The 26,026-nt window shown below is 36.8% G+C and overlaps 1 protein-coding gene across 27 annotated transcripts in view; it reads left to right on the forward strand.

Moving 5' to 3' along the window:
• Positions 1-26,026, forward strand: part of NRXN1 (neurexin 1) — a 1,154,099-nt gene that overhangs the window by 484,760 nt on the left and 643,313 nt on the right. For all 27 annotated transcript variants that reach the window (XM_040453759.1, XM_040453755.1, XM_040453757.1 and 24 more), the window contains one exon: positions 13,424-13,862. In XM_040453759.1, coding sequence (XP_040309693.1) covers positions 13,424-13,862 — 439 coding nt within the window. The remainder of the gene's footprint in view (positions 1-13,423; positions 13,863-26,026) is intronic.

A 26,026-nucleotide genomic window follows, 5' to 3' on the forward strand; every position in this document is an offset into this window, starting at 1 on the left:
AGGCAGCCTCCAGTAAGCCAGTAGAGAGTGAGAACTAGGCTAATTCTGGAAATTGCTCTTCCAGAGAGGGAAGGGGGGTGGTACATGAGCTGGCAGAGCATACAGAACTGCAGGAAGGAGCTGATGACAGTGATACCTGGAGGAGATGACTGCAGCAGGCCTTCCTTCCACACAAGACTGGACAGTCACCTGGCAACAGCAAGTAGGCTCGTGCTGCCCATCCTACATTACTGAAAGATACATCCTTATCTTTATTTTATCAAACTTGTGTTTAATGTTTTTTTTAAAAAAATTAATGTTCACTTATTTTTGAGAGAGAGACAGAGCATGAGCAGGGGAGGAACAGAGAGAGAAGGAGACACAGAATCCAATACAGGCTCCAGGCTCCCAGCTGTCAGCACAGAACCCTTCGTGAGGCTCAAACCCATGAACCGCGAGATCATGACCTGAGCCAAAGTCGGACGCTTAACCAACTGAGTCTCCCAGGAGCCCCAAACTTGTGTTTAATTTTTAAAAATCTCTGATCCTCTGAGTAGTACTTATTTTGTAGTACTCCTGGGTAAAAAAAAAAAAAAAAGATAATAATGATAATAATAATGATATAAAATAACCAAAAAAATGTTTTAACAGATTTGGGACTTTCCGAAGCCTACATAACATTTCAGAGCATTTTTTTTCTTCCCAGTCCTCAAAGGAAGCACACCTGGTAACTGATGCTTATACAATATCTAAGTTCCTGGCCAATCCATTTAAAAAATATAGCCATCTGGATATTTGGTCTAGGATATTTAGTCACTGCTGCTGCAGCATTAAAAAAAATTACTCTTTCTTACTTGAAATGAATAAACTGATCATATCTTTCCATAACATAAAAATAGATTTAGACTCATCTCTATAAGGAAGAAACACGAGAATTTACATAAGACTCCATGATCTTTTTCTTAGCAGCTAATTGAGTATCCCAAGCAATTAAGAAATTTAAGCATATTGTCATCCTCCAAAGCCCCTGAGTGGCTCAGTTGGTTGAGTGTCGAACTCTTGATTTCAGCTCAGGCCATGATGTCACCATTCATGAGTTTGAGCCCAGCATTAGGCTCTGCGCTGACAGCATAGAGCCTGCTTGGAATTTTCTCTCTCTCCCTCCCTCTCTCCCTCTCTGCCCCCGCCTCCAAATAAATAAACATTAAAAAAAAAATAAGGAAAAGGATTTCATTCCTATTTCTCAACTGAAATTGTCTAGCATTCTCTTCAGTTCCATTCGCAGGCCACCTGAGATACCTGGATCCAGCATTCGTTTAATCCTAGACACCACAGTCCGTTTTCCCTGCATCGTGTGTGAGTTTGGTCTTTGCATTTTTTATTTTAGTGAATTTTCCTTGGCAAAGACCCTGCTCCTGCCTGGGAGCTGATTGAGCTTCCGTAGAGCCAATATGTTTCTCAGTTCTCCAATTTAAATTCTGCCAAGAATCTCCTAACGTGTGCCATGAGAAATTCAACCGCACATAAAACCCCATTCATTAAATAAACAGTTAACTAAGCAACCCTTGGCAAAAGGCACAACCCATCTGACATTTGAAGCACTAGGGACCTTCCAAAGGAAATAATTAAAGAATGCATTAAGAAGAAATACCCCAGTGCCGAGCAGCCATAATTGAAAAGTAACAGTTCACAACCTGGAGTTTCTATGCTTTTGGGGGGGGGTCTTTGAAATTAGAAATGAAGAAGAGTTGTGCACTCCCAGTATTTCAACAAATCTAGGAAAGGATACATACTGACCCACTCTTAATGCAATCTAAATAAAACAGCTATTTGCATCAGGCCGTAGTTCTATCAACTCAGTGTGATTATAGAGGCCATCTCATTATTCCTTTGCTGAATTGAAAATTACAAAGTATTCCTTAATGAATACTTTTTGTTTAGTAGACTAAATCTTTCAAAATGTAAAGTTCATGGAGATAAGACACCAAGTTATGAAATTTGGGAAGCAATCAGGTAAACATGAGGATTTGAGGGTGATTAATTACTTCAAAGTATGCTTTTAGAGAAGCAGCCACTTATTTATTTAAATGACCAGCATTCCTGTCTTATACATTTAAGATCATAATAATAACAATAACAGCTACTCTTTACTCAGTGCCCAAGACCAAGCACCTAGTACTGTATTGCTTAAATAATACTATAACATAAATGTTAACCTCATTTGAAAAAGGGGAGAAACTACTTCAGAGAAACTAGAGAACTTCCCCAGGGCAGTGTAGTTAAGTATCAGAGCAGGAATTCAAACCTAAGGCTGTTTGAATCTGTATTCACATCTATATGTATGTATCATACAAAGCATAGCCTTCAGATAATAGTAAAATTACAGGGCATATTTATACACAACTTCTTAGTAACAAGTCTAGTTTGAAAAATAGTTTTATTGTGAGTGTGAAAAAACAGCAGCATTGGCTGTCTTAAATATCAGCTTCCCTTGTTTCCTTTGTGGGTGCTCAGGGAGTCGTGTGATTAAGAAGGAAAGGCCGGCCAGCCAGGGCAAGAGAGGGGACTGTTAAACAATTTGATAATCAGATCTTGAAATCTCAAGTCAATAAGGTTTAATAGAGTTGTATGGCTTTTATTGCTGCAGGAAACTTAATTATCATAAAAACAGCCCTATGGAAAGAAAACAAACAAACAAGTTATACAGTTTATTTCCCAGTCTGGAGACAGGCATTCAGATTCTCTCTTGTCCACTACTTACTAGCCTGACACTAGCTGTGTGTCCTCAGGCAAGTGGCCTGGCCTGTTGAAGAGAGCCATAATAAAGTGGACCACACTTTGCTTTCTCCTGTGCTGAGAGTCATGTAGCCTGTCCTCCAAATCTCTCCAATGGACTGGCCACCCACTCCTGGCATTTTACTGCAAGAAACTCCATCAGGCCTTGTGATTATTGAATTGGAATTAGTGTGTTTATAGTTGCATTTTTCCCTGATTTTATTTTTCTCTACAATTGTATATCTATCTTCCAACTAATAAGGGTTTTCTTGGGCCAGATTCTCTGATGTGTTAAAATCGAAATTATTATAATCACTTATGGATGATAACTTTACAAATAATTATAATAATAGGAATGTAATTCTAAGCAAGATGTAATTTCCTTTTGCTATTCAGAAGTCTCTTTAAGTGAGTTTGAATGAATAATTTGCCACCAGCTTTAGCAGTCTATATTTTGGAAAGCTAAATCAGAGCAACTACAATAGTTCTGCTCTATATATTTATCTTATCTATACAGGAAACAAAACTATATGATATGATATATAAACGTCATTAGAATAATTAATGTAAATGGCTTAGTAGGACAGACCTAACATATATTAGAACACACTATAAAGACATGATAATTAAATGAAGTGGAGATTGATAAGGAAGGAAGGAAGGCAGGCAGGCAGGAAGGAAGAGAAAGAAAGAAAGAAAGAAAGAAAGAAAGAAAGAAAGAAAGAAAGAAAGAAAAAGAAAACTAATGAACAATAGAATGCTCAGGAACAGAACCTTGTACAATATATCTAAGAATTTAAAAATGTGGTAGGTCTTACAAATCAATTAAAAAAAGAGAGAAATTATTCAAGAAATGTGCTGGCTTAAATAAGTTAACTATCTGGGCAGGGGGACTCAATTTGGATCTTCATCTCAAAAAAGAAGAAAAATACTTTCAAAAAGATTAAAAAGTTATACACCCTCACAAGCACATATAAAATTAAGTAGCAAATATTGTATGTAATAATATGTTTATCAAATCTCTCTTGGGGGAGGACTTCCTAAGCCAAAAAGTAATGAACACAATCAAAAAGTAATAGTAGAATCTGGGGCACCTGGGTGGCTCAGTCAGTTGAGCATATAGACTCTTGATTTTGGCTCTGGTCATCCTGATCCGAGTCACGGGATCAAGCCCCACTTTGGGTTCCATGCTAAGCATGAAGCCTGCTTGGGATTCTTTCTCTCTCTCTCTCTCTCTCTCTCTTCCTCTCTGCCCATCTTGTCCCTCCCCACTCTCTCTGTCTCTAAATTAAAAAAAAAAAAAAAGCAACAGTAGAATCAAATGTTAGAACTTTGGCATATCTAAAATAGCATACAGCATGTTATGGTAAATCAAAGTAAAAAGGACCAACTGTATCGTATATGGTATTTTAAATATATACATATATCCATCCTTACCATGAACATACATGTACTGGATGGTATATTATATAGTAATAGCTACCCCTTTAGAAAAATATGAAATTAGATAATGAGAAAGCTTTGCTGAGCTCATGCAAAAGAACATGAATTGGTTAATCCGGACATAACATTTGATGCCAATGCCACTATTTTTGTTATTATCAGTTCAAAGATAATCATCCTTGGTTCATGGGAATATAGGTTCCCTTAAAAAAAAACAATAAAGTGGCCTCTTTTCCTTCATTGAGGCTAGCAGAGGCTTTAAAAAGTTTTGGGATAAAGTGGGCATGCATTGTCCTTATCAGCAGTGCCTGCCAGTTTGGAATAGAAGCTTTAAACCCTCATTTATGATGTTACATTCTGTAAGATTATGAAAGGCTGATGCTGAAAATATCTTCGTCACTTGGTTGCAAAATAGCAGTAAACATTGCAAGTTTATTGTTTCTAGTTAACTTTTCCAGTGTCTTTTAAAATGCCATTAGTAGGGGAAATAACTGTAAGAATTTTTCCCCTCAGGACTTTTATTTTTATATTTGAGTGTCAACTTATTGCGAAGCTATCACGGTTTTAAAGATAGAATTGCCTTTAAATCCGTTACAGTTCCCTTTCTGCCATGTTGCGGAAAAGACGGCAGCTCTTCATTTGTAATTGCTCAAGGGCCTCTCATATCTGATGCCTCTGGTAGAGAGGCAAATGGAACATCGTTCCATTTGTTTGTTTTTTAACACAGTCAAAAAGGAATAAAACACTGAATTCCTCGATACTTGTTCATGATCAGAGCTTGCTGCCAACTGAGACACAGTCCCTTAGCTTATCTGAAGAACCTCAGTTTCCTCATCTGAAAATAGGAGGATTGATCTAGTTTTCAGCTTTTACTTTTTAACTTGGCATCTCAGCTCTCATGTAATTGAAATAGTGGTTCATTTTTCCAATTTTTTTCCCCCAAAGGCATTGCTGAATTACTAAATCTTTAATGGGAGAAAAAGAGACATTCCTATTTAGTAGAGCTCAAGTTCTTTTGCCACACACCCATATGCCACTGAAAGCTTCATTAAATAGAGCTGTTAACCCCGGGACAACACAATCTTTTGCTCCCATGGCTAACTTGTACAGATGGTGCCCAAGGTTGTCTAAATAACTTTAGGCAGTTCACCAAGGATAGAATAATGGAAGGGGAAAGCAAGAGGGTATTTTCTTTTGCTTTTCAAAGCTTCTTTTCATGAATCAGGTGTAGTTGATCATGTTTAATTGAAACTAAGCAAAAAGATTTCTTTCTCTGCATTGCTTAAATAAAATATTGTTATTTTTAGTCCTTTCCAACTTTCAACTAGTTTTTGGTTTGAAATTAATGAGTCACATGCCTTTATTGAGAAATGATGTTATCGTCATCTGTTTTTACATTCCCCAATTAGTTTATTTATTTAGGTAGGGGGAAAATTTCAATTTAGTTGAAAATTTTATCTGCACATAATCTCTGAATAGGATTAGATTATGGGGGGAAAACACCAACTCTGCCCTCCCCACCCCCAAATGAGAACTTTCTTATCTTTCAAAATTCCTTATGTAACTCTTTTAAATCAAATTTCCTGAACGCTAAGTATTGTTTAAAACTTTTTTTTATTGTTTATTTATTTTTGAGAGAGAGGGAGAACAGAATGCTTGCAGGGAAAGGGCAGAGAGAGAGGGAGACACAGAATCTGAAGCAGGTTCCAGGCTCTGAGCTGTCAGCACAGAGCCTGATGCGGGGCTTGAACTCATGAGCTGTGAGATCATGACTTGAACTGAAGACAGACACTTAACCGACTGAGCCACCCAGGTGCCCCTCTTGGTATTGTTTTTAAAGTGATATTGGGCTACTCTGAACAGGGCGTGTGCATTTCCTGTCTGCTACCTCTTCTCTGACTCACGCCCTGCAGCTGGACCCACAGCTGCCTCAACTGTGCATATTCACATTATAAATGGACACTTCTGTGGTGGGACATTCTCAGAAAAGCTAAAATCCTAATAGTCCCTTAGTTAAGTTCAACAAACTGTTTTTTTTTTTTTCTTCATCTTTTTTTTCCAAGCACGTTCTGTGCTAGGCTCTCAGTGTAAGAAAGTGAACAGCATAGGAAACTTGATCTTGGGTAAAAGGACAATAATGAGTGCAGTGATTTTTTCTAAAAAAAGTGACCACTTTGCCTCTACTCCACTCTTACAATTGTGTCTTCATGGTGGCAGGAACATTGGAGAAAATCTGTTTAATTTTCTACTTTCTTTAATAATAAAATAAATCTTTTTTTTTTTTCTTTTGGCTGCCGCCTTTCCTTTGGAGTAAGCCAAGCTTACAAATGCTGATATTTGCTTTTAGGCCAAGACATTTTTTTATTCCAAATGAGTACGACCATCTGTGTGTTTTAGCCAAGAACTCTCTAATTTTTGGAATTATTATATGCTATTAGTATATGTATATTAGCATTTTGGTGTGTATATGATATATGTATGTGTTATCTACTTATCTATTTAGAGATGTATTATATATTCTAATATATATGTATATTTTTCTGGACATTAATATTAGTCTGACATATTACATATAAGCGCGTTTATATTAGGTAATGTATAAGCTGTGTGTGTGTGTTCACATATAGTTCACACATTACTGATAAATATACCAATATCAAACATTTGTGAGAAAATACACTGGTTTATTCTCATACTTTAATTCTAATATTTTAATATATATATCCTAGTATTATATATATCCAAAAAGGCATACCTGTTGAAAAACTACACTATAGTTCTAGAAACAGAAGTAAGCCCCATTACTTAAACTGGATTTGAAGAGACATTTTATTTCATTTTTTTTTAATTTTTTTAACGTTTATTTATTTTTGAGACAGAGAGAGACAGAGCATGAACAGGGGAGGAGCAGAGAGAGAGTGAGAATCTGAAGTGAATCTGAAGATTCTGAAGAATCTGAGAATCTGAAGATTCACAGAATCTGAAACAGGCTCCAGGCTCTGAGCTGTCAGCACAGAGCCCGACATGGGGCTCGAACTCACGGACCATGAGATCATGACCTGAGCCGAAGTCGGACGATTAACTGACCAAGCCACCCAGGCGCCCCTGAAGAGACATTTTAGTCAATAGCCACACAAAAACACACTCTTGCTCAGTTGTGATCTTGGATTCATTTAGAGATATTTTAGGAGCGCCTGGGTGTCTCAGTCGGTTAAGTGTCCGACTTTGGCTCAGGTCATGATCTCATGGTTGACAAGTTTGAGCCCCACGTCGGGCTCTGTGCTGACAGCTCAGAGCCTGGAGCCTGCTTCAGATTCTGTCTCCCTCTCTCTCTGCCCCTCCCTGGCTCATGCTCTGTCTCTCTCTGTCTCAAAAATAAATAAAAAGTTAACAAAATTTTTAGAGATATTTTAATGAGGACAAATGGAAGGAAAGATACTGTCATGTAACTCATAGCAAGATCATCCTTTTGCATGGTGGCAGATAGCTGTTTGATTGTGAATCTTCTGCTTAGCAACTGCTATCAAAACCATAAGTGGAATTACAAGTGAAAACTATAAATGAAATTTCCTGCGAGACAAACACAGAATTTGAAGTTAACATCGTTAGCTTTTCACAGTATTTGGCATGAGCATGATAAAAGACATTCAGCGAGTTCTGTGCCTCCATATATTTATTGATAAAATAGGATAATGTTTTCTATTTCTTAGGATGCTTGTGAGGAGTAAACACATTATACGTATAAATTTCTTATGACAGGGTCTGACAGAAGATAAGTACTCAATAAATCTTAACTGATTCTTGTTGTGGTGACGGTGGTGTTTTTTGTTGATATCAGATGCCACAGAAGTTCTCTCAGGAGTGAAAATAAAAGCGCCAGGCTCCCTAGCTTCCTATATATTTTTCTAGCTAAGAAACCTTATCTATAGGCCAAGCCTTCAAACTGCAATATTAGTATCAGGATACAAAAAGAAGCCCCAGTCTGCTTTGATCTCTTTGATCCTTCTGGTTGCAGTCCTGTTAATTACTTGAAAACAGCAGTCAGCTACTATGTGCCCTGTTAGCTGTTACCTTTGTTACAGCTCCGTTCATTCGCTCTCAGAATAATAATATTGGTATTTATGATAATAACAACATGAACAAGAGCAGCCAGCTGATAGTCACTTGGGCACTTACTCTGTGCCAGGCCCTGTTTTTAGCACTTCCATTGAAATATAATTTATTTTTTTACAATGATCCTAATGTGGTAGATATGATTATTCTATTTTACAGATTAAACTGAGTCTCTGTGGGATTGAAGGACTTGTGCAAGGTCACAGGATTCCAAGTGGGTGAGCTGCAGTTCTCTTGGAAATCGTGAGAACCAAATTCTTGGCCCTTCTTTGTTACTATTCTCAAGAATGGAAGAGAATCCAAGCTCAGATTAGAATAAGCCATTCAAGTTCTCAGGGAGGTCACAACTGAGTCTACATCCCTGCATCACTCCTTGATTTTAAGCTCGGTACCCATTTCATCACCCTGTATGTATACTCTCATAGTTAAGACACTAACTGCCTTGATCAGTGCATGTTAATTAATTCAGGAGCCTCATGAAAATTTCTAAGCTGAAACGTTTATTTGTAACAACAAAAAGTCATTGTGTGAGTAGCAAATGTTTTCCTACTGATCTGCTTATTTCACACACTGCCACTTCCTGTGGAAGGACCTTATCTATCAGCCACCAGTTCTCCAGGACCATCTGTACAAACCTTAGATACATATGATGCTTGATGTGTGTCCGTGTACCTAAAGATGTAGGTGTATATTCCCTTTACCTAATGGATTAGTGTCTCAGTATATCCCCGAGTAGAGAGCAATATCCTGACATCAAAACCACAACTGGAAAAAGGCTAGAAAAAGAGAAGGAACAATAGAACATCTTTTACCTTTGTCCCAAATCCCATAGATTGACAGGGGGTGGGGGGGGGGGGGGGGGGAGGCTCAAGGATTTATAGACATGACATGTTTTTTTTTTCCTTTTCAGATATATATGTTTTATATATAAAATTAAGAAACTGAGAGATAGAGAGGATAGGCAACTGAACTTAGATACTAGCTTTGTGATTAAGCCAAGTCTATACCCAGACGCTCAAACTTACTATTATTTTTTTTATTTTTTAGCCTATTTATTTCCCTTTTTAAAAAAGATTGATATCAAGATCAAATAAAATACTCAGTGACAGCTTACCTCAAAATCCAAACCTAGGGATATAAACACATAAACATATTGCTTCTATTTTTGCATATTTAAGTGTGAGGGACATTTTTAAAATTTTAACAAATGTTGAAAGGAAAAGGTCATCATATCAAAATTTGGAAATTATATGGCAGCTAAATAAATAAATAAATAACAAAAAACCTAGTGTTTCTTATGTTTTTATCCCTGTGGGATTTATGATATGAGCCCATGAAGCAGAGAAATGAAATGCAACATTTTGAATTACTTTTCAAAAAGAAAAAAAAAAAAAAGAAAAATCAATATCCCCAAAGAAATCTTGATTTTATGAACTGATCCAAATGAATGTGCAATAATATCATCTAATTGTCAGGACGTTAGAGTATATAGATATTTTTTGAAAGTTGTAACTATTAAATAAATTACAACTTTTGACATAAATTAAAAAGATATATGAATAATTATAAATTATTGAGAGCCATATTATCTCAGAAAGAAGCAAAAAATAGCTTATACATGAATTTTTGGAAAATTTGGAGTGCTTGCAGTCTACTTATTATTATAATTGAACTACATTCAGGTCATTTTAAGAGTAAGCCTAACTTTCAAAAAGTAGGGTGATTATGGAATCTGGGTCAGATGAAGGAGCAGTGTAGTTTTGAGAGCTATCAGCCTGCCTATCCAAAATTGCTTTTCTGTCTTCTGGAGTTGCCTTTCAAAGAATACAAAATAGGAAGGGAAAAAAAAAAAAAAAAAAAAGAAAGAAAACATCATTTTGCTTCTCCTCAAGATACTTCTTCCAGGAAAATGATTCTACCTCTGGAGAATTTTAACTCGGGTGTTTTTCATTCAAAAAGTAATTTAAACCCTACAATATGAGTTTGAAGGTGAAGTTTTCCAATACATAAACCAGCTTACCATTTATAAGTGAACATGCACAGAAGTTTCCACATTTTCTGGAGAAATAAGCTCAAAATAGCAGCGAGTGTGTGAGACTGGTCTGCAATACCATATTCTGCTTTACTTAACTGCATTTGTAAGTATTGTTAATGATAGTCTATAATCTGGGACTAAGTTTAAAAAGTGAAGGAAGAATTTTATTCAATTCTTAGAAACTATTGAGTGTCTACTTTGTGCCAGGTACTAATCTTGGTGCTTGGCTATGGTGAGCAGGGACCCTGTCTGCCCAAAGCATAGATTGTGGTGGAGATCCATCATCTTTTTGGTGGGGTAGGGAGGAGTTGGAGGAGGTGTGTGTGTGTGCATGGCTAACTCTAAGTTATATGATCATGGGAATCCCTGCTTTTCTTCTCCATCTTCTCGAACCTCCCTTTCCCCGGGGTATCCAATTCACTCATGAGATTGTAAATCACTTGCTGAAATCTGTAGCTAGAATTGCCCCAACCCCACATCCTTCAGTTTTTGGTAGCTGATTTTGGACTCATGAGGCAGTATATGCATTCATATACCTACTTACTCACGTCAGAAACACCCAACTCTGTGGCAGTGGTTCTATTTCATGGGCAATGTGTTAGCATAGGTCAACCTTATCATCTGCATCAATTGGGTCAGAAAATATTATACTCGTTCCTGATCACTACCTTTGTTAAGGAAATCTCCAGATAATAAAATATAAATTACCAGGAAACGTGAAAAAAATACAGGCTTGGGTAGCTTGAAAGTCATGGTGAGAGGTTATAAAACTTGGGACTGTCATCCATGGAAACCATTTTCTCCACTTCTAAAGATCCCCAAAGAAAGACAATCTTGAATCAACTTTCCCAAGGCTTAATAGCTCTTTCTCTCTTCAAGAAAGTATACTGAAGAATTAATCTAATTCCTTTTTGTTATTGCTTAAGTCCATTTTCTCTTCTTTTGTTGTCAATCTACACTTATTGAACAGTTATACATATTTTCTCAAAGAATAATTTGGTATGTTATTCTTTATAATAATCCTCCTTCAAGATAAAGGTACACCGAAATGGGACTAGCATTGGAAAGATGCGGCTTATTTGGTAGGCACCAATCAGGTATAAAATACCAATTATATGTTTGTGCCAAATTTCTTTTTCATTCTAAGTTTATTTGAGAGGGTCGGGGGAGAGGCAGAGAGAGAGTCCCAAGCAGGCTCCACCTGTCAGAGCCCAATGTGGGGCTCGAACTCACAAACCTGAGCAGAAATCAAGAGTCAGATGCTTAACCCATTGAGCCACACAAGCGTCCCAAGTATGTGCTTAATTTCTAAACATTTCCTTATAATAGATTAATTTACCACCATTATTTCTGTGTCTACAAGATGATGGTATTTATTATCATGCAGTTTGATGTAGTTGATATTTATTGAAATCTTACAATGGGCCTGGCATTGGATGATTGCCTTTATGTAGATTCTCTCACTTGCATACATTTTCTTCTTTAACCATTACAATCATCCTGTAAGATGCTGTCTCCCTAAAAGGGAGAAAAGTAAGGCTTGGGGAGATCATGCAGTTAGGTAATGCTGGAGCTAGCATTTGAACTCAGTCTGATACCAAGGCCTACACTCTTACTCTGAAAAATAAAATATCCATTAACACACTATATCAGGAAATTCATTAGCGACACTAACCATTGGCTCAGTTTAGTTTTGCCACAGGTTTGCTATATTGACCTGTTAACTTCACAGCACTAATCAGACACAGGCTGTCTTATTTTTTCTATTATATAAATATAAATGAATTTAGAACTTGTCAGTATTCGCTGCTATGAATTCTTGAATGGCTTCTTAAAATAATTTAGATAGTTAACTGGACATAGATAGCTAATTTACTCTTAAGTCAGTGTGACGTGTATTTTGGAAATGTAATTATGCTTAGTATGCATTTTATAGAGAAAGGGTATGGATCTCTCTTTATCTTAATGTCAGAATGGCTTCGAGTTTGTTAAGGGGATATGATAGCAGATGCCTGATATTGTGAATCCTACCAGTGGATTTGTCCAGTGTACCATTTGGAGTCCAAAAAGCCATAAGAACTATCAGCAAGCAGTCAGAAAGAACCACCCAGCCCATTGAGATGAAGTGCCTTGGGAAATGAGAGTTAGGACAAACTTTGCTCTACATTTGTATACTTTAAAGTGAAACGGAACAGGGGCGCCTGGGTGGCGCAGTCGGTTAAGCGTCCGACTTCAGCCAGGTCAGGATCTCGCGGTCCGTGAGTTCGAGCCCCGCGTTGGGCTCTGGGCTGATGGCTCAGAGCCTGGAGCCTGTTTCCGATTCTGTGTCTCCCTCTCTCTCTGCCCCTCACCCGTTCATGCTCTGTCTCTCTCTGTCCCAAAAATAAATAAACGTTGAAAAAAAATTAAAAAAAAAAGTGAAACGGAACACACGTAGTACAGGTTGAATGGATTTAGAGCAAACATAACATTTCCAGAGTTACCTAACATTATTCAAACAGTTGTTAACATAGGCCACAGGGAAAAAGAGAGCTTCTGCATTTTAGTTGTATTTAATGATTTTTCTGAGAAAATTCAGTATGTTTTCTGCCTCAATTTATTGTGATTATCTTACAAAGTTTATACGCATTGTGACTATGTAGACCATAGAAGAATTCCTGTATTTTAGGTGACTGTTACACAAAGTAATTTCAAATACTTTAGTGGTGGGAAAACTGAAAAACCTTTCTATTTAATAAATGAATTATCATAAGAAAAGCCATTGTCTTGTAAGTTTGACTCTATACACGCTTGAAATAATGAAAGCTGTATACAGATCCATTCAAATTATTTGAATTAACTGCAGCCAGTTTGTATGTGTATGTACACACATTATTTGAAAGAAATTAGTTTGGAATGGTTACTGTTTAATGAGTTGATACTTGATTTTTATTTGGCTGAGAAAGCTATCTCATATATCAAAATGCACTAAACATTATGTTACATGTGTTACAAACGTGTTGAAAGTCATTTAACTGAAGACAAGTTCTGCATATGAAAAGATGGGCCTGGTTTCTCACTGCTATCCTCTGCCCACAGGTTGTATATAAAAATAATGATGTAAGACTGGAATTATCTCGTCTTGCCAAACAAGGAGACCCTAAGATGAAGATCCATGGAGTGGTAGCATTTAAATGTGAGAATGTTGCAACTTTGGACCCAATCACCTTTGAAACCCCAGAGTCTTTCATCTCTTTGCCTAAATGGAATGCAAAGAAAACAGGCTCCATATCATTTGATTTCCGTACAACAGAGCCAAATGGCCTCATCTTATTTAGCCATGGCAAGCCAAGACACCAAAAAGATGCCAAGCACCCTCAGATGATAAAGGTTGACTTCTTTGCTATTGAGATGCTGGATGGCCATCTCTACCTCCTCCTGGACATGGGGTCAGGTACAATAAAAATCAAAGCCCTACAGAAGAAGGTGAATGATGGAGAATGGTATCATGTGGACTTCCAGAGAGATGGACGGTCAGGTAATTTATCATTTCTTCTAACCTGTTTATCTGCTGGAACATGCTATTTACCCCTTGCCACTCCAAAGGAATTAAAACCAAGATATATTAAGATTTCCTGCATTTCTGTCTTTAGGGTAAAGGAAATTTTCTGTTTTTATTTCTGTTTCATATCATATAAGAACCAGAAGGAGCTAATTAATCATTACAGTTGGGCATCAAACCCCAAATGCTCAAATGGCTTCTGGAATCACTTCTCAAATGAACATTTATTGGATAATCAAGTGCCAAATCTTGCAAGACATTTTATCTTGGATTTGAAAATGACAAAATTCAGGGTTCCTGTATTATCAATTATTGCTTATATCATTGGATGTTTGGAGGTGCCTGAAGTGGCAAATACAAAATATGAAAAAAAGAAAATTCAGCAATCCACATATAAATTCTTTAGTGTAATTTTTAGTCCTTATTTTAACTTTTGTCTAAGTTGGGTCTGTGGTATCAAAAACACTTTAATCAATGTAGTAGGATTTCAAGAACACTGGCAAAACTCTGTTGACTTCCAAATAGCTTCCCTTTCTAATGTTTGAATTGAACCAATAGGGATTCTTTCCTCTGGCTTCCTTCTCTGAACTTTTTTCCTGCAAGTGTGTGTGTGTGCGTGTGTGTGTGTGTATGCACGTGCCTGTTGGGGGGAGGGAGGTGTGCATGCACACACACACACACACACACACACACACACACACACATACACACGTGGTTGGGGAAAGGAGAGAGTGTTGTAGGGAAGGCCTGAAGAAATAACATTTACCTACTCTGAAATTGGAGAGTGGATTATGAGGTTTAAGGAATTGACTACCATTAGGTTTGTGAGGGCAAGGATCACCCAGGCAGAGGAAATAGCATTGGTGGAAATCCAGAAAGAGACAGGGAGAGGGGGAGAGAGAGGGAGAAGGGAAGAGGCAACTTATTTTAGGTGCACAACTATATTATTTCTTTTACTTTCTTCACCCTATGCTCCCATGCTCTGATTGTTCTTATCACTTACAAATCAAATAAGCTTCTTCTAATAGAAGAAACTCTTGGGGCACCTGGGTGGCTCAGTCGGTTAACCATCTGACTTGGACTCAGGTCATGATCTCACGGTTGGTGGGTTCAAGCCCCATGGCCGGTTCTGTGCTGACAGCTCAGAGCCTGGAGCCTGCTTCAGATTCTGTGACTCCCCCTCTCTCTGCCCCTCCACTGATCATGCTCTGTGTTTCTCTGTCTCTCAAAAAATAAATAAATGTTAAAAAAAAGTTTAAAAAGAGGAAGAAGACAACGCTCCTCTCTTCCCTTCCCGCATTTCCTTATTTGCTTATATACCATACCATCTACTCTGGATTTTCCACTGAATATAAGCTTGACGAAGGCATTTCTTGTGAGTCTGAATTTCTTCCTTTATAAAACATATTGGGAAGGGCCCAGTATTGACTGACTCCTAAACTCAATGAAGCAGGATTAACAGTGATAGGACCTAGGATTCTATACTTTTGCAAAGCTTTCCAAGGAACTTAATGATCAGCTGAGTATGGGAACCACAGTCCAGAGGACACTTAGTGCTTCTTTCAGATTCGTAATCTGTGATCATCATCCTATTTTAGGAGGGCTGTGCTGCAGCCCTGTGGTGAGTGCTCCTTTCACAGACTCCCTTGTCGCTTGATTACTCCCAGTCTCCCTGCAGCAGAACTGTGTCCTGTTTCACTCTTAGTCATGCCTCGTTTTCCTGTGTATCTATCAAGAAGAATGTGACAGACTTCCTAGAATATATATATGTTATATATTATATTATATTATGTATATTACATATATAACCCAATAAAATAAAGAAAGGGAATGAATGAGAATTCAGAAGGAGGTGTTGGTGAGGGTGGAAAATTGAAAGAAGGTCAGAACCCATTGCTCTGATCCTCAAATTATCTCAGAGACTATTTCTGATTCATCCCTCTCAGGAAATTTGGTCTCCCTCCACATGGAAGGTTAGTTACCATCGTGTGCTATCTGTGCTTATTTTATCATTTCTCTACAGTGTCTTAAATGACTGTGAGGAGACAACTCTTTTTTCTTTTTCCTACTGTACTATGCTGATTCCATTAGAAAGTAGATTCCTTTTTTTTTTTTTTGTCTCTTTGTTTTTTTCTGATTTAAGCTGAGTGGACACTGATGGGAATACAGAAATACAGCAATAGAGTACCTCCTTTTCACGTCCTCCAGCCTGTCTTATTTCTACCAAAGTTAGCAGTTGACTGGCTACTTGGAACTTTCTAACCGAAGTCTTAAAAAGAGGATTGGAGCATTGACTAATCTTGTGCTTTGAAATATTAACTTGTGGATAATATAGTTTGACTTAAAATATACCTATAATAAAATTTTTAAATTAATCTCAAATATCTACATATATAAAGGGCTATGTATACACACACACACATATGCATATATAAGAAAGATTAAAGGAAAATAAATCCAGTCATTATTCATTTGATAATCATAATTTATGCTAGTCTTAGGTGATGATGTAGTCTAGTTTCCCAAGTTCCTTGGATGACCTATTACAATAAGGATCAGTTAAATACCTTAATCCTGAGGCCAAAGAAAATTTACCTTTTTCTTTCCTGTTTAAGTTCTTTAATTCTTCCAAATTGCCTATGGTTTATTAACTGCCCTGTTTGTCCCCTCATTGCGAAAGGTCAAACGCAGAGAATATTTGTGTTAATTTAGAAAGTTCAATACTGTATGGGAGGAAGAGACATGCCTGAAGAGGTGTAATTTGCATTAGGAAAGAAAATAAAACACCAGATTCCTGTTGAAATCCAAAGGAAAGATAAAGTTAGTATGCTTGGTGATGTTTGGATGGTAAAGTACTTTTATGTGATTACTATTTCAGATTAGTGAATTGAGACAAACGCTACAAAAACCAAAGCTTGTTAGCTAAACCAAGTTCTGCCCTTTACTGAAGTGGAAAAAAAAAGAGTCCATTTTATGTTGGCCTAGCTCAAGGGAGTTTAATGCAATGTTAATAACTGCAGCTGTTAATATTTTATATATAGTATTTTAATTAAGTTCTATATTTGCACACTGCATTGGTTTGGTATGAAGCAGCCTTTTAAAAATTGAGTGAATAGCTCTATGAGCTTTTATTTTACTTAAAGGATATTTCTGAATCAGGTTGGTGAAATACTAAGATTTATAGTTCAGTTGAAACTAATAAACTTACAATTTCAAGAAATAATTCATTTTATTCATTTTTCACACCAGTTATATTCAGCGGCTATACGAAAATTAATTCTTAGTATAATGTGGGTAAACAAGGCTTCTACAACAAGAGGTCAGTGTGGTCCGCTTTCTGACTCATGGATGATGAAGTTTGCTTGGGATACTCTTTAGCTGAATATATAAAAATATTTAATGAGCCATTTTCTCTGTTATTAAAGTAGAGGGAGCTTAGGGCTGAGAATTATTCTTTCTACCATTGATCATAATGTTAGTAGGAATAAAGCCATGGCTATTAATTGGATGCCAGTAACTCTTGGTTACCTTCATCAGAGGAAGGGTTAAAACAGACTGAATTTTTAATATTCCCTGAACACTTTATAAAGTAAACTTATATATGAATGAGAATGTCTTATTCCTGGTCCTGGTACTTTCTTTTTCAACAGTAATTGTTTACTAAATATTTGGTATAAGAAAAAATAATAAAAATGTGTGAGTGGCTCAGTGCCAAACCACCCCTCATATTCTAAAACAAGTAGATCATCTTTATAGTTGAAAAGTAATAGCTCTCTTTTAGTTGTAATGCAAGTTTGTAAGGAATTCACATTACTTCCTGAAAGCAGTTTACACAATATAAGATAACAGGTGCTGCCCTTTTTTAACGAATACAATGCCATACTCCAAGCCCACTTGTCAAAAAAAAAAAAAAAATGCAGTGAGGAAGTGACACAATTGTTAGAGAGCTGTGGCAAGCCTGGTACAAAAATGACAAGCTCTTAAGAGAACAGAGCTGCTATCCTCACTTATTCATGAGAACCCTGTATCATTTAGCAAACATGTAGGTAGAAGGAAAATTAATCATAGGGAAGCCATTCACTCCTTTCTACAGACTGGGGATGTGCAGCCACAGTAAGCATGCAGTGACAAGGAAGATAGTCGCCAGCACTGCCCATGTTTCTGACAATTTGCCTGTCGGTCCTTTGCTTACTAAAAGGTTGGTATAAGAGCCCCTTGTTCGATGAGAAATATTGCCTACAGATGAAGACCTTTCTGGAACTTGATTTTCAGCACCATTAATTGTGTTAGGCTATATGACCCCTCTTCCATTCTGTGACATGGGAAAGAAAGAGACACTTTAATCCCCCCACTTTGCCTGCTACTTTTGGCCACAGCCTGGCACACCGTAACTCCTTCCATCACCCACTTAGTCTGTGACCAGTGACATGGGACCTAGTGGGCTGAGCCATGAATGGCATTTTCAGATGCTGCACTTGACTGGCAAAGGAGGAACCATACAAAGTGCAGGCATGATTTCCTGGGTCAGAGTGTATGATTTGAGTGCTGCAGAAAGGGAATATCCTCAATGGGTAGCTTAACTACTTAACAGAGCAAAAACCCCTAAGTTGCTGAGTTAATGAATCTGATTGAAGAGGCTCATTACTCTGCAAACTTTGTAGGACTTAGAACTGAACATTTCCATACCAGCCCCTCTTCCCTTTCTAGGGTTCCCCTTTCTCTCTCTTTTGCTCCCAAATTGAACATAAAATAACTGTCCAGGTAGTTAGCTAAAGTGTGAATTGTGCTAAAATTAGACTGAGGTTAATGACTGTTTTCTTGGGGCATGAATATTGTTTAAATTTGTGTTAAGCTCTTTGGCTCAGTCAAGGGTATCCTCTCAAGCATTTTTATAGCAAACTGCCAGTTTTTTTTTTCAAACCATCATTTCACATTGAAATCAAAGAGAAAACTCATTATTATTGTCAAATTCTGCTTGTATACAGCAGAGTACAGCAGATTGTATCAGTGGTTATTCATGGGTAAGCCTACATTTAACAGCTAAGAAACCATTGATATTTGAATTGAAGTCACAGAGTTCCAGTTTAAGAACTAGAAATTACAGTGGGAAAGGCACAAGGCTCTCTCCAGAGCACATAATTAGAGGTTTATAGTAATCACTGTTTGATGTGAACAGCACTTTCTAGCTATCTATTACCAGCACTGATTTCTGTGTGCACCATTCATGAATCACCACACTTAAACATTTCCACTTGAACAACCATTAGACGATTTCTCTGTTTAGGTCTTGATTTAAATTTGCTCTTTGACTATAAACATTCCTCCCATACCTCTACCTAGTAGCTTGTTGCAAACACTGAAATAGTTTTAAGCAATTTTATAATATTTTTTCTACAAATGTCTATAAGGCACTACACATCAATGGTAAAACTGAAGCACTTTATCAATAATATATTAATTATTCGACGATCCTGATGACTAGATGGAGCCAATTTTGCATAAAATAGATTGTTTTATTAAACTGATGCTTATATTTCTTTATTTTGAACATATTTAAAAAGAAGTCATAGATTTTATTTCCCCCCAAAATATTTTGAGTGTTGCACAAATTCTTCCAGTCCTTGTTAACATGTGCATATATATTTTACATATGACATACTTAGTTGCCATTACTATATAATAAACATAATTCTTCATTGTAAGTATGATCATAGTAGACAGGTATAATTGACCGGTTATAAAGATATGAATATTCAGGCTCCTATAACGATTAAATTTTCTGTAATAAATGAATAAACATTTGGATTGTAAATTGGCATCTCATATTGGCAGAGCTATACAGGTAGCATTCCATATCCTGTGATATTAAATATCTTGTAGACAATTACTGACTGATTATTTTATACATCAGTCCTATGGGCTTGGTAAATCCATCAAACCCAGAGAGATGGAACCTGCTGTCTCAATCTACTTAATCTCCTTTCCTGGCCCAACAGTGTAAAGGGCAGACCCTGGACTATGGTGTTAGTTGCACTGTGGGACCCTGACCACACCCTGCAGCAGTGACAATCATTGTGGCGTGTGGAGAAGAAACCTGTGGAAATTCTGCACAATAATATTGTAACTTCAATATTTTAATCATAAAATATGCTACCAGATTGATGTTTACAGCTGTCCATCATTGTGTTGGAGAATTTTAAAAATTTGTGTGTATACATATGTTACTATGAGTGAGTATGTATGTTGGTATATGTGCATGTGCTTAACACATGGCATGTACATAACATATAAATACAAATATATGCTATTGGTGAAAATGTTCAGGCAGTTCAAAAAGTGAGTGAGAGTTTTCACATGTCACACACCCCCCTCTCTAGTTCATTCCCTCCGTCATAGGTAACCACTAAAATAATTTGATTTTGATAAATTTCCATGTATTTTTCCTTTGTATCAATATAGCTATACATACATTTACATATATAAAATAACTGTGTGTGTGTATATATATATATATACATATATATATATATATATACACACACACACACAAGACCATTCTTCATCAATTATCAGGTAACTGAAAAAGCCTACTGAAAACTTTTTCTGAGCCATTATTCATAGTGACATCATGTATCCTAGTTTGAACATATCAGTGTGTACTTAGTCCTTCTTTTGTTGATGAACATTTGACTTTTTACTTTTAAAAATTTCACTGTTTCAAAATAATTTAAAAAGAAAATTTTCATGTTAGGTCTTTGTGTATATTGATCAGAATTTTTATAGGATAGATTCTAAGAACTAGAATCACTGGGCCAATTGCATTTTTAATTTTGAAAGATAATGACAGGTTATTTTGCTAATTGGCTGTTGGTTTCCACTTGTCCATAGTACACGATGTGCCCTTTTCCTCCTCATTATTTCCCCTTACAGGATATTATCAAACTTTTAAATTTTGTTCCAAGATTTATTTTTTCATATACTGGTTTAATTCTTGAAATCCCTGGCTCACAGCTGAATCCAAGTAAGCAGAAAACACATAGGAATAAGCAGAAAGCAATATTAAAATTGTATTTTTCTTTTGTTTTTAAATAAATTTATTTCAGTCCCTATTATAAACCTAACACATGATATTATGTTTTTAAAAGACACAGAAAACTGAAAGAAAACCATTCACTCATAATCCACTCATATCCCAAACTCCCATTGTTAATATTATGGTTCATTTTTTTTATCTTATTAGAATTCTATAGTTTGCATTTTGCATCATACCATGTAATTGATGTTTCCTTCTACTTTTATCACTTACTTATATCGTGCCTTGTTACTGAGTTTGAATTTGTTAATACAATATGAATTTGACAAGTAAATTTGTAAGTTTGTGGAATCTGATTCTCTTCTGCAATGAGAAAATGAAGCAGAATTACAGAAAAATAAAATTTGTATGTAACTAAAATTTATTTGAGGTAGTAATTTAAGAAAATTTTATTCAAAAAGGAACCTTTTTGACTACCAAGTCAATTCCGTTATTTTTCATAACAGCCACATTGAGGCCTGGTGAATCCAGTATGGGTCCAGCTTGCCAGCTACTTAGTTACACAAAAGCTAGAGTATGAAAGTCGGTTTCCTCTGACCCGGCAAAACCATTCTCCATTACAGCACACTATTTCCTACCTCCCATTTCCTGGTCCCTTAAACTTTTGCAGGAATTTAGAGCATAAACCAAATATTCTTATTTTTAATCTCCCCTTCAGTCCATTCTTCTTTTCACCCTGAAAACTAATCTTTAGGAAGTGAAATATCCAAGAAAAATTAGATGGAAAAAAAAAAGTGGAAACTAATAGGTTATAAATAAATACCAGATGAAATTGGAAAGCTGATTTCCATTTTTATAAACTCAGAACTGTTCTCAACAGTTTTTCCCCTTTAATGTGTACTTTTGCATAAAGCATGAATTCATTAGTAATGCTTCATGAATATTCTTAAATAAATATTACTTTGTCTATTTATCACCTTTGTCTTACCCTTTGCATATGCAACAAAAACAACCAGGTTAAATATTAATATAAGTTAGTGTGATTTCTATATTAAGATTATAAAAGTCATATAAGTGTATAGAAATATATTTATTTTTTAGCTGAAATTGTATTTCTTAAGGCAAAATAACAAGGTGCTTTGGATTCTTAAATATTGAAGCATGAAACACTGATCCAAAGAAGTCCCCAAATTCCATCTACCAATTTTAATAGTTCAAATATAGCAATGTTTACATAAAATTTAATTTGCCAAAAACTTTAAATGTAATTATAGTGAAAGAAGGTGAAATGTATGGAATAATCAAGCTATTCCAAGAGAACACATGAATGGGTGTAATGTCTGGAAAAAGATAGAGGGGATAAACCAATAATATACCTAGATTTTTATTCTCTTAAAACTTTATTTACATGTGGTCCTAACTCAGCGTTTTGAAAATTCTCCTATTCTGTTGATATATACAGCTGTAGCAACTACTCCATTTTCTCTAATTATCAATAAACAAGGTTTAAGTATTTATTTTATGTTTTCTTGGTAACCACCCCTTTTATAACTCAATTGTAATGAAATAGACACTTAGGAACCTTAATATCAAAATTTCACTATGGTCATATGTATGTGTTAAATTGGTATAAATAAATTTAGTGGTTCTGTGATGAGTCTTTCGCTTAGGTGAAAATGTCCTTTGAGGGGCGCCTGGGTGGCACAGTCGGTTAAGCGTCCGACTTCAGCCAGGTCACGATCTCACGGTCCGTGAGTTCGAGCCCCGCGTCAGGCTCTGGGCTGATGGCTCAGAGCCTGGAGCCTGTTTCCGATTCTGTGTCTCCCTCTCTCTCTGCCTCTCGCCCGTTCATGCTCTGTCTCTCTCTGTCCCAAAAATAAATAAACGTTGAAAAAAACAATTAAAAAAAAATGTCCTTTGATTCATACCAATAATAAAATCTGTAAGGAATTTGGGATTCAAATCGCTTATCAGAAATGTGTATACTTCAGGACATTTGCATATGTCTAAATGGGAGATAAATGGCTAAATGGGAGATAAATAGAAATATAATAGAAATAGAAATATTAAAAAACAAAAATATAATGTAAATATCTGAGTTTTACTCAGTAATAACGTGTAATTATTATTCAAGTACAGTTTTTAGGGGCACCTGGTGGCTCAGTCAGTTAAACGTCCAACTTCTGGTTTTGTCTCAGGTCATGATCTAATATTTCAAGAGATTGAGCCTCTGTGCTGACAGCACTAAACCTGCTTGGTATTCTCTCTCCTCTCTCTTTCTACCCCTTGCCTGCTCACACACTCACTCACTCACTCTCTCCTTCTCTGTCTCTCTCACTGAAAATAAATAAACTTAAAAAAATAATTTAAAAAATAAATCCAGTTTTTACTTTGTGAACCTTCAGAATATAAACATAATTGTTTCCATTCCCACATAAATTAAGTTCTGTTTCTTTCTTGCCATCTTTTAAACAAAGACAGTCTAAAATATAAGTGCATATGCATCGGCAAAGCCTGTAGAGAGCATAGTAGTTGATTTTTAGTCATGGTTGTGTCTATTATGTTTTTATGGAAAATATTTTAATGAATGATATCTGATATATGCATGTGTTCAGTGTAACTTCTTACCTTGAATCCAGAGCTAAATTAAAGTTCTAGCTCCTCCTGGATTGTATTTGAGTTGAGGTTAGGATTATATTCCTTTTGCTTTCCCTCTGATCTTGCATTACGTCTTCCCATGAGACCTCTAAAATTATCTCTCCGAGGGACAATGAGGCGCTATGGGGAAAGTATCCTTATCTTTTATGATACTAACTACTCAATCATTAGTTTTTGAACTGTGGGTTACAGCCTGTTAATTGGTCCTGAAATTAATTTGGTGGGTCATGTCTAGCATTTATATTAAAAAAAATTATATAAGAAGAAAATCAGAGTGCCTCAGAAGTAATAGAACTATTCACCGTGTGTGTGTGTTTGCATGTATGCGCTGGGGTGTACAAAAACCGTTGATTGATTTAGGTGTTGTGATCAGAAAACTCCAGGCTAATCACAAAATTATAGTGAATATCTTACTCTGGCTGCAACAAGCATATTTATAAAAACATATCAGAATTTTCTTACAATACTTTATTCAAAGCAGGCACTAACACACCATAGATAAAAATAGGGAGACCCAGTCACCGTGTCCCCACGCTCAATTTCTGCGTGATTGTGTGAAATACCTGTCAGAATGAAGACACCGTCACTGTGGAGACTACATAGTGTACTGAGCTGTGCTGTCTCTGTGGGGCAGATGAGAGAGTGGGTGTTATGCCAGCCACTGAATCCCTCATCTCAAGAATCCTCCAGGCACCCTCTTGGTGCAGACTTCTCACACCACCTGTAAGGGCAAGACAGCATTTCCAAGTGTTTTTATCTCCTGAGCTGAATCCATCTTGTTCCATGAATAACAAGGTATATGGGAAAATTACATATTTTTTTTCAAACGTAGCCCACTCTTGTAAAACTTTGTCGTTATTCACTTGCTCTGTGTCTCCTAACAATTGTCTCTCAATATCATATGTTCATTTCTAAGAAGCCTTTTGAACTAATTAGAAAACAGGGAGTGGAATCCATCTCCCTTTTGTCTTAAAACACAGAAATCACCGGGCACCTGGGTGGCTCAATCTGTTAAGAGTCCAACTTCGGCTCAGGTCCTGATCTCGCAGTTCGTGAGTTCGAGCCCCGCATCGGGCTCTGTGCTGACAGCTCAGAGCCTGGAGCCTGCTTCAGATTCTGTGTCTCTCTTTCTCTCTGATCCTCCCCTGCTTGCTCTCTATTTTTCTCAAAAATAAACAAAAAGAAAAAAAAGACAGAAATCACTGTGTTCATTACATACAATTTCTTGCTTAAAAAAATATATGTGTATATAATATTAATGTCCACCTTTCCTTGTCATTAATACTCTTGCTCATCATTTTTTAATTTTTTTTCTAAGGATTTTCTGGGATCTGTGTGCTCCTGAATGAGTTTTCTATACACTTGCACAAATATGAACTGTAAAAGTGAACGCTTCACTCTTTTGCCTTTTTGCTGCCTCCTTAAGAAATACCTGCTATCCTCCCCCTTTGGAAGGCCAAAATAGCAACGCTTTTGAGTGTTTCTCCCCTAGGAGCTTTCTCTATTTCTTTCTGTGGAAGTCTAGAGAGACAAATGTCCTCGTAATAACTTGGCTGCCTGTGCATTCGGCGTCAGTGGCTTCTATGCCCTTCTCTCGCACAAAGACAGATCCCATTATGCTGCCTGTATTGAGAAGCGCCCCTTCTGCTGGGATTTGGAATGCTCCTGAGCACAACACGGAGGCCAGCAGCCCTGCATCCTCAGTTACATGCACGTTTCACATTCATCACAGGCCGTATTTTCACCTGGGGGTGGACCTTAGGTTTTCTGTGAAAGAACTAAAATGCATCATCCTACCTGTCCTCTACCTCTACTAGACTCTGCCTTTCTGTCCCTCCCTCTGTACCCCATCTTCTGTCTCTTGGCCTTCTTTGTGTGCCTGCTGCCCCCCAAATCCCTGAGACTCTATGTCGGCAGCGAGCATGGCACCATACAGAGATCTTTCTGGAGATAAAATATTGATGGAATTTTGAGTAATTTGGTGGTACATGGTGGAAATTATAATAAGAAACTGCCTTCTGTCTTTCATTTTTTTTCTTTAATGGGTTCCACAATTTTTTTCTATGATTCTCAATTAAGTCCATGCTAATGCCTACCTTTTCTTCCTATGCTTAAAACCAGCATTCCTGTATATTTGTGAACTAATTGATTTATTTTCCTCTTACATTTGGAGTGAGGGGGGACAAAACAAAACTTGTAGATTTAGATGAGTAACTAGCTGGAATTAAAAATTTAAAAAAAAATTTTTTTAATGTTTATTTATTTTTGACACAGATAGAGACAGAGCATGAACGGGGGAGGGTCAGAGAGAGGGAGACACAGAATCCGAAATGGGCTCCAGGCTCTGAGCTGTCAGCACAGAGCCCGACGCGGGGCTCGAACTCATGGACCGTGAGATCATGACCTGAGCTGAAGTCGGACGCTCAACTGACTGAGCCACCCAGGCGCC

The sequence above is a fragment of the Herpailurus yagouaroundi genome, unplaced genomic scaffold (genome assembly GCF_014898765.1).
Source record: "Herpailurus yagouaroundi ecotype Mexico unplaced genomic scaffold, PumYag 210, whole genome shotgun sequence".
In the NCBI taxonomy this organism is placed as follows: Eukaryota; Metazoa; Chordata; class Mammalia; order Carnivora; family Felidae; genus Herpailurus; species Herpailurus yagouaroundi.